The sequence below is a fragment of the Arvicola amphibius genome, chromosome 2, assembly GCF_903992535.2.
Source record: "Arvicola amphibius chromosome 2, mArvAmp1.2, whole genome shotgun sequence".
In the NCBI taxonomy this organism is placed as follows: domain Eukaryota; kingdom Metazoa; phylum Chordata; class Mammalia; order Rodentia; family Cricetidae; genus Arvicola; species Arvicola amphibius.
In genome coordinates this window covers 47,157,795-47,170,575 of record NC_052048.2, presented here as the reverse complement: position 1 = coordinate 47,170,575, position 12,781 = coordinate 47,157,795, and the positions used below count along the sequence as shown (strand labels likewise).

General features: G+C 43.8%; 1 protein-coding gene across 1 annotated transcript in view; it reads left to right on the top strand.

Annotated features, from left to right (window-relative positions):
* Positions 1–6,459, top strand: part of Gxylt2 (glucoside xylosyltransferase 2) — a 90,374-nt gene extending 83,915 nt beyond the window's left edge. Inside the window, exon 7 of the mRNA XM_038320627.1 lies at positions 5,966–6,459. Within this exon, the coding sequence (XP_038176555.1) occupies positions 5,966–6,148 (183 nt within the window). The 3' untranslated portion in view covers positions 6,149–6,459. The remainder of the gene's footprint in view (positions 1–5,965) is intronic.
* The last annotated feature ends 6,322 nt before the right edge of the window (positions 6,460–12,781 follow it).

The window sequence follows — 12,781 nt, the reverse complement described above, 5'->3', positions numbered from 1 at the left end:
TGCCAGCATTTGGTGCTTCAAGCGCTATGGTCCGTGGGGGCTGTGAAGGCCAACCACTCCCGGGGGGACTCCTATGCCTTCTGTCTTCCTATGGAGTTCAGGATAAAGAGAATGTAACAAAAGTGAGGTCGTTTTATTTAGTTTAAGCTAAGTGTGTTGCTTGGTTACCAGCTCCAAGCTCTTAAGCAATCATGTCTCACACTGGTCAATTAGAAGTTGTTGCACTGAAGCAGCTATTGGTCCTTTATTATTTTTTCTTCATTTGTGTATGTGTGTGTACATGTTTGTGTCTGTTGCATGTGTATGTATGGGTGAGTGTGCATCTGAAGACCAGAGGTTGACACTGAATGGCTTCCTCAATCACTTTCCACCTTATTGTTTTAAATTATTTTTATTTTATGTCTATGGTGCTTTGACAGCATACATGTATCACATGTGTGACTGATACCCTTGGAGGATAGAGGAGGGTTTTGGATCTCCTGGAACTGGAATAACAGAAGGTTGTGAGAGACTATGTGGATGCTGGGAATTGAGCCCACATTCCCAGTGCCCTTAACTACTAAACCAGTTCTCCAGCCCCTCTAATTTTGAGACAGAACTCAAAGCTCACTGGCTTGCCTAGTAAATCCAGAGATCTCCAGTCTGTATCTTCCCCAGTCCTGAGATCACGGGTATACACCAACACACACAGAGTTTACTAAGGTGCTGGGGATCAAACTCACATCTTTAAGCTTACATAGCAAACACTTTGCCAACTGAGCCATATCCCCAGTCCGCCAGTCCCTTATTGACTTAACTGTGCAAGCAAAAAGAGGTACTCACCATTTTTAGCACCAAAGGAGATTTGTTAGGGGTGTGTGGATACAACCTAGATGTCGGAATCTTGTCATAGCCAAGAGGCCCTGAGGAAAACACTCCTGCACCTCATGAACCGTGAGCCAGGCATGGAGAGCTGGAGGACAAGGTTAGGAGCAGAAGCTTCTAAATCCAAGTAGAGGAAAGTGAACCAGCCAAGGCTCCCGAACAGGGAGGCCTTCAGAAGCGAGCATCAGGCTAGGCATTCAGAGCTGCAAGTGAATGTGGCTGCCCAATGCAGAAAGTCCGAGTCCTTGCCCATAATGACTCCCTCTGGCAGGCTGACCCTGAAAGAACAGCCCCTCCCACCAGGTCTATAGGCAAGCCCTATAGCCTTATGTGGTTGGTCTCAAAGATCACTTTCAGTAGATAGAGCACCTGCCCCATGGTTTCACTTTGCATGGTTTCAGTCACCCTGTGTGACCATGACCCAAAAATATTACATGGAAAATTCCAGAATTCCATGCTTCATAAGCTGTACATTGTGTGCTGTTCCCAGGAACATGACGAGATTTGATGCCATCCTGCTCTGTCATGCAGGAATGTGATTCATCTCTTTGTACCTGAAGCCACACTGTATATATTTCCCACCTACTAGTCATGTCATAGCCACAGGGTATCCGGTCTGTAGGGCTCAGTACTCATCATGGTTTCAGGTAGCCAGCAAGTATGTACATATGTATCTCCCATGGATCAGCCATGATTTTATGTACAATGTTGGCGTGGAGGTAATGGAACCTCATGCAGTTTGAGCCCACTCTGTCTTCCTTGAAGAGAAGGGTGGGCACATGTTAAGGAGCAGTTCAGGATTATGTGAACTTGGAAAATTCTGTGTTGCTCATTACCTTTTGCCTTGAGATTGTGATTACTAATAGGAAACCAATAGCGGTTACTTATAAGGGGTGCTCTCCTTAAACCATCCCTCCAAGACAGAGCAGGGATCAGCAAAATTTTCCAACATAACCAGGTGTGATAGTGCATGCCTTTAATCCCAGTACTTGGGTGGAAGAGGCAGACAGATTCCCTGTGAGTTCAAGGTCAACCTAGGCTACAGAGTGAGTTCCAGGACAGCCAAAGATACGCAGAGAAAAACAACAACAACAACAACAACAACAACAACAAAACCAATTTTTAACATGATGACTCTGTAGGAGCTTTGTGTTTCAGCATTCACAAACAGAGTTGTGGGAGAACACGGTGCCTTTTTCATTCTTGTTCTGCCACTGGCTACACTGGCATTCTGACAGCAGAGGTTCTTAGTTATGACTGTAGGGTGCACAGTGCCAAAAGGATTTGCTGTCTACCCCCCACCCCGACAGGAACCGTTTGCCAAGCCCCTGAGACAGACTTTATTAAATATCTTTATTTGTTCTTGAAAATCTGGGAACCTGATGCCAGGATTTAGACATGCACATAAGACAGCTATGCGTGGAGGTCAGAGAATAACTCGGGCTGTTGTTCTTCACCTCTGCCTGGGCAGGCAGGGGCTCTTAGTGGTTTACTGATTCATGTACCAGCCTAGCTGGTCTCTGAGATTCTGGGGAGTCTACCATCTCTGTCTCCCATCCTACCATAAGAGCACAGGGATCATAGATACATGCTACCATGCCAGGCTTTCGGCGTGTTCTGGGGACCCAGACATAGGATGTCACACTTTGCAGCAAGCACTTTGTGACCCACTGAGCCATCTCCCTGTTGGCAATGTATCTGTGTGACCCACTGAGCCATCTCCCTGTTGGCAATGTATCTGTGTGACCCACTGAGCCATCTCCCTGTTGGCAATGTATCTGTGTGACCCACTGAGCCATCCCCCAGCTGGACCACATCTCTGTGTGTATCAAGATGAACATTTTGCTAAAGAATTCAAGCTTGGGAAATCCCAGCACTGTCCTCCCCATAGGGGATCACTTGACATGTATCTAAGCGAGTACCTCTTCTCCTGTTTCCTGCTGTTCAGTTTTCAAAGGACAAGTGATTAAATTACACAATCTGTTATGCACTCAGTGACATTCTCACAGTTGGTTACTCAAACACTGCCTCCAGGGGAAACCCATGCCCAGCACAGGTGGAAGTCAAGGAAGCATGCAACCGTGTGGGCTGATTGGAGCCCTCTCTACTTTCCCTTGTGTTCTGGCCCGGCTTTGGAATTGAGCAATTGTGGCTGAGTTATGACTCATCTGGTTTGTTCTCACAGGGGATCAGAAAGGCAGCCAAATGACTTTGCTTCTTAAACAGTTCTGCATAATCACTCCGTGGAGTTCTGCAGTTTGGCCTCAAAAGACTGTTTTCATTCAGGCATTTCCATCAGGGCAGTCACTCGCTCCAGATCAGCACGGGAGTGAAGACACTCCATTGTGACGCGGTATTCCCCTATGCCTACCTTTCTCTACAGGGCTGTGATGTTCTCAGCGTAAGATAAAGGATCAGAGCTGGCGTTCCGCCTGGGCAGACCTGGGCTCAAACCCCATTTCTATTACTCTCTGTTTAGTCATTAACTGCTGTTACCTTTCTGAGCCTCGGTTGATTTCCTCATCATAAAATAAAGATAAGGAGATTACCTTCTGGGGACTGGAGAAATGGCTCAGTGGTTAAGAGCCTTTGCGCTTCCACAAGACCCAAGTTCTCTTCCTATCATCCATGTCAGCTGACTCATGACCACCTGTAACTCCAGCTACAGGGGGTTCAGTGACCTCATCTGGCCTCTGTGGACATGCGCACGCACGCACGCACGCGCGCGCGCGCGCGCGCGCGCGCGCACACACACACACACACACACACCACACACACACACACTTTTTTAAAGTATTAATAAATACTTTTATATAAATAAAGCTTCCTAATGAGACAGTTATGAAGAGCAACAAAATGATGACCTTTAAACTTTAACCACACCTGACAGCTGTATTTCGTAGGTAGATGTTTTAACGGCAAACATTCCATATCTGTTTCCCTAGCTTGCTGTCTTTCCTTCTGTCTCGTAGGCACACAGCCTAACCCTGTGTCTATGTGTTTGTGTGACGGATGACAAGTATAACAGCTTCCATCATGGTCCTCCCAAAAGTCATCAGGCAGATATTCCTTAGCAATTCTTTCAGCAGTCATCTACAAAGCCTAGTTTATTTAGGAATAATTCCGGTTGTCCGGAATTTTGAAGCTTGCATATACACCAAGCCCTGTCTGTGGTCAAGAATCTCTGTTCTAGTAGAGAAAGCCAGATGATATCATAGATTCCCATCACAATCAAAGAAAGAGCCTATCAGAGTGGAAGGTGCTTAAGTTCTAAGGGGAACAGGATGGTGAGGGCAGAGAACTGGCTACAGAGGGATGTTTCAGGTTTCCAGGGAAGGCCCGTGCTAGCTTGAAACGCGGTCGGATGGAGGCATTCCTGGGGAAGATGCTACCGACATAATCTGGAGACTCTCCAAGGTGGAATGAAGTTGGTGTGCTTGGAGCACACCAGGATAGTCACCTCAACCATCCTGGAGAGCTAGTGGGAGGGAAGCAGGTGCAGCAGGGCTCTAGCTCTCCTGGAGCTTTTGTGGCGAGAATTGGACTGCAGTGGGAAGTCTGGGAAGGAACGTGACAGCCATGATTTATGGAGACTTATGTCAACTAATTGCAGACTTGCAAAAGGGAGGCACGGGGCCATTGTGAGGTTGAGAGCAGCCATACGGGCAAGAGCTGAGCTAGCAGGGACGTTTGGGGAAGTGGGAAGTGGGGAGAAGGAGCTGTGCAGATAGAATTCATAGGACTTCTGGTTGGTGGGCTGAGGGCTGTGAGAAAAAGCGATGCTGTCCCAAACCTGAGCTGGTGTGGCTCATTCTCGAGTTACCTCATGCGCTGAGATGACGTTTCTGATGACCTTGAAGGAGTGGGAGATGTGTTCTAGGAGAGCCAATAACCATCCACTCTGCTCTGGGGCTAGAGGCCTGCCCTTTAACCTTTCTGTTCTTAGGATTTTCATTGGCAAAAGTTAAACTCCCCTTTCTCTTTCAAAAGGATGGTGATAAAGCTTGCCACATGCTAGTTTCTAAGTAGCCCAAAAGGTTTATTTTGGAAAATGCTGCTCATTTGTGAATCACATGATAAAATAAGAGATATTAAAACAAGACAAATCTTTAAATGTCCAATATGCAGTGAATTTAAAAAACTCAAAATTATCACTGACATTTGGCTTCTTAGTCCCCCACCCCCCAGCTTCCATGCCTGACCCTTTCCTGTGGCTCAAACTCAGGACTTTGGAATCCTAAGCAGATGCTCCACCAGTGTGCCATATCCCAACCTGGTACCTAGAATAGCGAAAGAAAGTTCATGGCCAATACATTAACTTGCAATTGCTGAACTCTTGACCTTCTGTAGCCACCACAGACATGCCATTAAGTTTCATGAATGGCAAAAAGATGATAGATAGATAGATAGATAGATAGATAGATAGATAGATAGATAGATAATGCAGGAGATAATGGCTCATGGGCTAAGAGCACTTGCTGCTCTTGCAGCAGACCCAGGTTCGAATATGGTGGTATAATTCTAGTTCCAGGAGATCCGGTACCCTCTTCTGACCTCTGTGGGCGCTAGGCATACACATAGTGCACATACTTGCATGCATACACATAAAGTGAAAACAAATCTTTTGAAAATAATAAATTCAGTGTTTGTTGTAGTAGATTTCAAAATGACTATCTGCTTTAGACTTGTATGCATTCTAATCAGGGTGATCATATATATATATAGTCTTCCCCTCAGTGATAGATATTGTTACATTGTCGTCAAACTTGAAGAGCCTTAGAAAACACAAGTAAATCATCTTTTTTGGTTTGTTTTCCAGTACAGGAAAACTAGGCACTGTGGTATATGCCTTAATCTCAACACACTAGAGATGGAAGCAGAAGGATTCCAAAGTCAAGGTCATGCTCAGCTAGAGGAAGCCCTTCTTCAAAGAAAGAGAGAAAACAGAACTGAGAGGCCAGAGAGTTACATGATTCTGTGGGGCTGTACCACTGGGTCAAAACTTAGTCACTGTACACTGTGTCGTGTGTTTTACAGAGAGTGATTTGTGGTTTTAATCAGCCCTTGAATCACAGGCTCTTTCTTTCCTTTTGTCATTCAGTTTCCCTTTCAAGACAATCTGTTCCAATCCATGTACTACCCTCTCCAGCTGAAGTTTTTGGAGACAGTGCACACACTGTGTGGACGGATCCCCCAGGTCTTTCTGAAGCAGATCGAGAAAACGATGAGAAGGACTTACGAGAAGCACGTCATCATCCACATGGGCCCCGACTCCATGAGCTGAGTGCCCCCCCTTGCTCTGAGTCAGCCTGGCGTCTGTGACTGGGGACATGGATCGTATGCTGCCCGGATATGTGTGTGTGTGCATATTTACTGGTGCTCTGTGACTGTTGAGGTTCAAATGCCTGGTTACATTGTGCTTGAGTTGTTTATCCCTGAAAGGGAATGTGCTTTTCTTTATTGTTTTTAAATACTATTTATCTTTTTTAAAAAAGTTATTATGACTTTAACATTGTCCTAGCGGGTTGAGAGAGAAAAGGGAACTTTTCCTAGCCCTCAAATATGAGATCCTGTCAATATATGCAAGATTGTAATTATCTGATATTCTTTAGAACCTTCCTATGCAACTTGCTCTCTCACCCCCATTAAGAAATAATGTGTGTTGGGGCTGGCAGGATGGCCCAGTGGTAAGAGCATGTGCCACCATGCCTGATAGCCTGTGTTCCCGATTCCCTCGAATTGAGAGGATTCTAAGAAGAGGATTGACTCAAGTTATCCTGATCTTCATGTGGGCCCATACTCACACCCACAAATAAAGAAATGTAATTTAAAAAGTAACAATGGGGGGAGGCTGGAGAGATGGCTCAGTGGTTAAGAGCACTGACTGCTCTCCTTGAGGATCCAGGTTCAATTCCCAGCACCCACATGGCAGCTCAAAACTGTCTGGAATTCTCGTTCCAGGGGCACTGAATGCTTTTCCAGAGAACCTGGATTTCATTTTCAGCACCCACATAATGGCTCACAACCATCTGTAACCCCAGGTCTAAGGGATCCAGCGCCCTCTTTTATCTTCTACAGCCAATAGGCACAAAATAATAAAAAAAGCCAATAAACAGTGTGCACAAATAATAGCTTTTAAAAATTAAAAGAATAATAATATGTTAAAGACAGACAAACTTGGAGAGAATAAAGGTCAGTGAACCACAGTCAAGATTAGATTAGACATAATCCTACCAACCCCTGGAAAAGGTTGTCACCATTGAATGTATTTCTTTCCAGACTCGTTAAGACTTCCCTGACTTCTGTGTTTCCATTGTAACACATTTAAAACATGCGTCCTCGGTAAAGACCAGCCTCTGTGCTAAGGTTTCACCTAGGAGACTAAAAAGCCAGACGAGATAATTACAGCACTGCTGTGTCTGGAAGAGGCTTTCAGACCAGCTAATTGGGCAGCATTTCAAGATGAAGCGCGTGTCTGAGAGTGCATCCCAGAAGAATTGCCGCGCTCTGAGGAGGGCGCAATCATGAGAAATTTCTATGCAACAAAAGCCTTGGAGAGAAAGCCCAAAGGATCTCTTTAGCAAAGAGGTCTGATTTTGTATTTCTCCAAGGACAAGAGCACTTGACTGAACTTCTTCGCAGTGGGTAGAAATCAAAGCACAAGTTCAGGCTTTTGAAGGGGCTTTCCTTGTTGTCGTTTTAATTGTATTTTTAACTGTGTGTCTGTGTACGGGCATGTAAGTGCAGGTGCCTGTGGATACCAGAGCAGGAGGGCGTTAAATCCCTTTGAGCTTGAATTACAAGTGGTGAGCCTCCTGAAATGGGTGCTGGGCACTGAGCATGGGTTTTCTGCAAGAGCAACAAGTGCTCTTAACCACTGAACTATCTCCCCAACCCTTGCTTTGTTTTGTTTTGTATTTTTAAGACAAGATTTCCCAACCTGCCTGCCTCCACTTCCAAGTAAGTACTGAATTTACAGGTGTGTGCCACCACACCCAGCTCCAGTTTCAGATTTAATTTGGTCAAAGTAAATATTTCAGATGATTTTACAGGCAAGAAAATTCAAATTCCTGCCAGCCTCAGGTCTTTACCATTTTTTTTTTTCTTTTTCCGCTGTGGTTAGCCAGCGCTTAGCTTAGAAGCTTTGCAATTCTATCACCTAGCTACAGTAGAGGAAGTTCTTATTCTATCCCCAAGAGGGATCTGACTTAATCCCTAGTTGCTCTTAAGGTTGCTATCAGGGTAGGGACATTTTGCATAATGCTTTATTAATCTCAAATGACTTTTACATAAACAACCTCTTTGATGTCTCAGGCAGCCTAGGGAACTAGGAGGGTCCTATATCATCTCCGTGAAGTAACAGAGAAAAAAGGGACGTACTTGATAGAAGTACATTTCTATAAAACACATGTTTGTGTAAGATGAATCCTGTTTCCCAGGGAAGAAGAAATTGAAAACAAACATCCTGAGTCCTCTTCCTCCTACACAGAAAGCAAACTGAAAGTGGGAAGTAATAAACATTATTTTTATTAATGTGATGTAGTAGCCCATATATCAGAATCCAGTAGGTTATCTCTATCCCTGTATCAGCAGAAATGGCTCATCCTGAGGAGATAGCGGAAAACCTGTGCTACAAAGGCAGATGGGGTAGACACAGCTATGGTAGTCACAGGGCAGAGCTGGAATGCTAAGCTACGGCCACTCTCCCCTCTTGCCTACAGCCTGGTTCTCAGGGAAACCACCCTGGGATGTACAGTTCTCATTTCCGCTCTTGTTTTGTGTCCTCACCAGCAGACATGACACTTTTTTTTTTCCGGCTGTGGGCATGTGGGATGCGTGGTAAATACCCACAAACTAGGTTTTGATGACAGAACCAGAAGGTACACATATAGCACTGGCTTCGAGTCCAATCTTGCTTTTTGTCTGTTCAGAACATTCAGTGAACCCACGAGCGCTATTTATATTTTTCACTGGTTACCAGATCTAAAAGCCTTTGGTCCAATCTTCGGAGAAGTCTTCGAATACAAAATACAATACCTTTGACTTTATGAAAACCAGGTTCACATACAACACTCTTCTGTTTGATGCCAGCTGAATCTGTAACACTGTTGCCAGTGAAGGTCAATAATAGAATCTTAAAACATTCTAGAAGGACCAGTTATGATCATGTGACACTTTAAAACCTAATGTGATTTTCCCCCACCATGGAATTGCCATGCTGTATTCCAAAATTTTAGGTATTTAGTGGAGAATTTTAGAAAAATATCTTCCAACTCTTTGTACCAAAAAGCGGTAAATATTATCCATACTAAGATACAAAGTGGGGCTTTCTCTGCCTTTGGTATTTCCTGACACCTTTGAAATCCAAGAGCCACACATATTTATTCAATGAACTTCTAAAATGTGATCCATCTGTGGTAAGAAGTCACAGGCTGCCTTTCTGCTCCTTAGGCCACACTAAATCCGTACCTGGTTCTCTCATCTCCAGGTCTGTCCTTCTTCCTTTTCCTCTCCTCTCTTCTTTTGTCTTTGGTCACAGTTGTATTGCTGTGCAGAGACACCTTGACCAAGGCAACTCTCATAAGAGAAAGCATTTCATTGAGGGCTTGCTTACATTTAAAGGGTTAGTCCATTATCATCTTGTTGGGAAGCAGGCAGGAATGGCATTGGAGCAGTAGCTGAGAGCTTTACATCCTGATCCAGGGGCAGCAAGCAGAAAGAGAGACTGGACCTAGTGTGGGCTTTCAAAGCCTCAAAGGCCAACAAGAACATACCTTCCATCAACTGGGGACTAAGCATGCAAATATGAGTCTATGGGGGGTGTTCTCATTCAGACTACCACATCTTCCCTCTCCTGCCTTCTCTCTTAGCTATGGGTTCTGTGGAGAATGTCAGAGCCCTCTCTAATAGCAAGCGGTGGCCATGCTTTGGGCATGTGAGGCTTCAATGTCAGGGTTCATAGAAAGGCTGGCATTACTTCTTGCTGTTTATTTCCAATATAAATCTGAGAAATTGTAACTTACATGAAAATTCTAATACTTGAACAAGTGCTGTCGACAAAATCACTTTGAGTGTCTCCTTGACTTTGACAATTGCATTTTAGCGTTTGGGGTACAACACTCTAAGCTTCAGCCTTTCATGACATTTGGATCTCATATTCAGTGCTCTGCTGTGAGCCGTCTGCGCTTCCACTGTCTGCTGCTGAAATGGGCATTTATACACTCCCAAGGGCTGGCCAGCATTTCTACGACTGCACTTCTAGTGCTCATAAGCAAAAAGAAGCAAGCAAACCAAACCATGAATAATCAGTTGTAGCTCCCAGCAGTAGCTCTGGGCATGATGGTTCACATCTGTCATCCCAGTGTTTGGGAAGATGGCTGTGCTCAGAGGCCAGCCAGGACTACATGGTGAGTACCAAGTCAGCCAGGCCTTTCTCAGGCAAAAATGGGACCGGTCAGATGGGACTGGAGAGATGGCTCCATGGTTCAGAGCTCTGACAGCACTTTCCAGAGGACCTGGGTTTAATTTCTACTACCTACGTGGTGGTCTACAACCACTTGTAACTCCAATTAATAATTAATAATTAGTTCCAGGAGGATCTAATGTCCGCCCGGCATGCACGCGTTTCACAGACATACATGCAAGCAAAATACCCACACATACAATTTTTAAAAATTCAAAACTCATGTCTTTAATCCAAGCACTTGAGAGACAGTCAGGTGGATCTCTGTGAGTTTAAGGCCAGTCTGGCCTACAGAGTGAGTTCCAGACCAGCCAGGACTATATGGTGAGACCCTTTCTCAAAAACAAAACAACACACACACCACACACACACACACACACAGAGAGAGAGAGAGAGAGAGAGAGAGAGAGAGAGAGAGAGAGAGAGAGAGAGAGAGAGAGAGAGAGAGAGAGAACTGTTCCAAACAGAGTGCAGCTATGTGACTGATCATGGGAGTGACTCAGTAAGTTAAAAATCATAGCCTGCCCTGCGAACAGGACACCTGTGACACAAATGTAGAATTACAGTAAATATTATTTGGCATTTGCTCATAAAGAATGAATGCCATATGTTTGATGAACCAAAATGGACGTTGTTTTATGATCACGTTCAGAAATTCACTGCTAGTGTAATTGTGTCATAGAACAGAGCAAAGAATTCTTATAGTTTTGTTTCTTGCTGCTTTTACTTTCTTTTTCTTTTTCTTTTCTTTTCTTTTTTTTTTTTTGTTTTTTAGAGACAGGGTTTCTCTGTAGCTTTGGAGCCTGTCCTGGAACTCTTGTAGCCCAGGCTGGGCTCGAACTCACAGAGATTGGCCTGCCTCTGCCTTCCGAGTGCTGGGATTAAAGGCATGCTCCACCACCACCTGGCTTCTTGCTGCTTTTTTCATAGTTGTCTTCCTCTTTCTGTCTCTGATATAAATATCTGGGTGGTATAGAACCTGGGCTTTAGTGGACCAAGAGACAGAACTTGGGGACCCTGTGTAGGCAGAAGAGAAGTCCATCTAGATGGGACCTTTTGGGCGTTTTTAAAGTCTACACCTGCACATCACAAGCCTCATGCACACACATCACATGTCTCTTTTTTTGGGGGGGGGGTTGGTTTTGGTTTTTCAAGACAGGGTTTCTCTGTATAGCTTTGGCTGTCCTGGAACTCCTTTTGTAGACCAGGCTGGCCTTGAACTCACAGAGATCTGCCTGCCTCTGCCTCCAGAGTGCTGGAATTAATGGCGTGCACCACCACTGCCCGGCCATCACATGCCTTTTAAAAGAGATGCCAACTTCGGCTGTATCTGTAAGCAGAAGAATTATACATGGTCAACGCTTAGGTCATTTCTTAAGAACCCTGCTGCCATCTAACTCCGACAAGATTTCTCGGGCAAGAGAGAGCGCTTTGTTCTCATTTTTGTTTTTCACAGGTCAAAACTGGAAACAGTCTCCCGAGACTTCAACAGAAAACTTATGTGTCACTACATGTGTGAACATACGAGAATCAGGTGCAGTTTTGCTTCACTGGGTTGACATGCTTGTGTTGTCATTGAAAAACTGTGTCCATTGTTCAGAGCTCCTAAGGAGTCCTTGAGTGCATTTTTTTATTGGAAAATGCTGATGTTTTTGTGGTTGTACGTTTTGTTTGCAAAGAAATGCATTTAAGAAAGAATAATCCAAAGACAAAAAATTATTACGACGAGTAAAGTAGGAGACGAGTACCAAGATGAAATAACAATCTCATCTTTTTAAATGTCATCTCTCATTTTACCTTTTTTAAACTAAAAGCTTTAAATATGTGTTATTTGATATTACTTTTGAATTATGTATGTATGTATGTTTTTCTTTATAAGATGTTAAGCCTAAAAGTGTATCTTAAGTATGTATAACTAGTAAAGAGTATTTAATAAGTAGCATAGTTTATTTTTAAAAAATCATTAAAAAAATTTACTGTGCTTATGATAGTGTCATAAGTTATTTGATTTTTGTTGTTATTGTTGTTGTTTGTTTTTTTAGTTTTTGTTTGTTTTGGTTTGGTTTCTTGAGCCAGGATTTCTCAGTAGCTATGGAGCCTGTCCTGGAACTCGCTCTGTAGACCAGGCTGGCCTCAAACTCACAGAAATCCGCCTGCCTCTGCCTCCGGAGTGCTGGGATTGAAGGCGTGCGCCACCACCACCCAGCAAGTTTTTTTTTTAGTTGTCTTCTTTGTCCAAGAAATAATGAACAGAATTTAAAGAATATAAGAATGATCTCTCCATAATCCCTTGTTGTATTTAGCAAAATTGTGCTTGACTTGTTTGGCTATAGCACATACAAAAGGAACCGAAATGCTTCAAAGGTTTTAAGCTGATAGAAGTATTTTTCCTGTCATCTCTTTTTAAAATCAGCACAAGGTGTTCAGTTTATCTAATGAATTTTTCCCCTCATA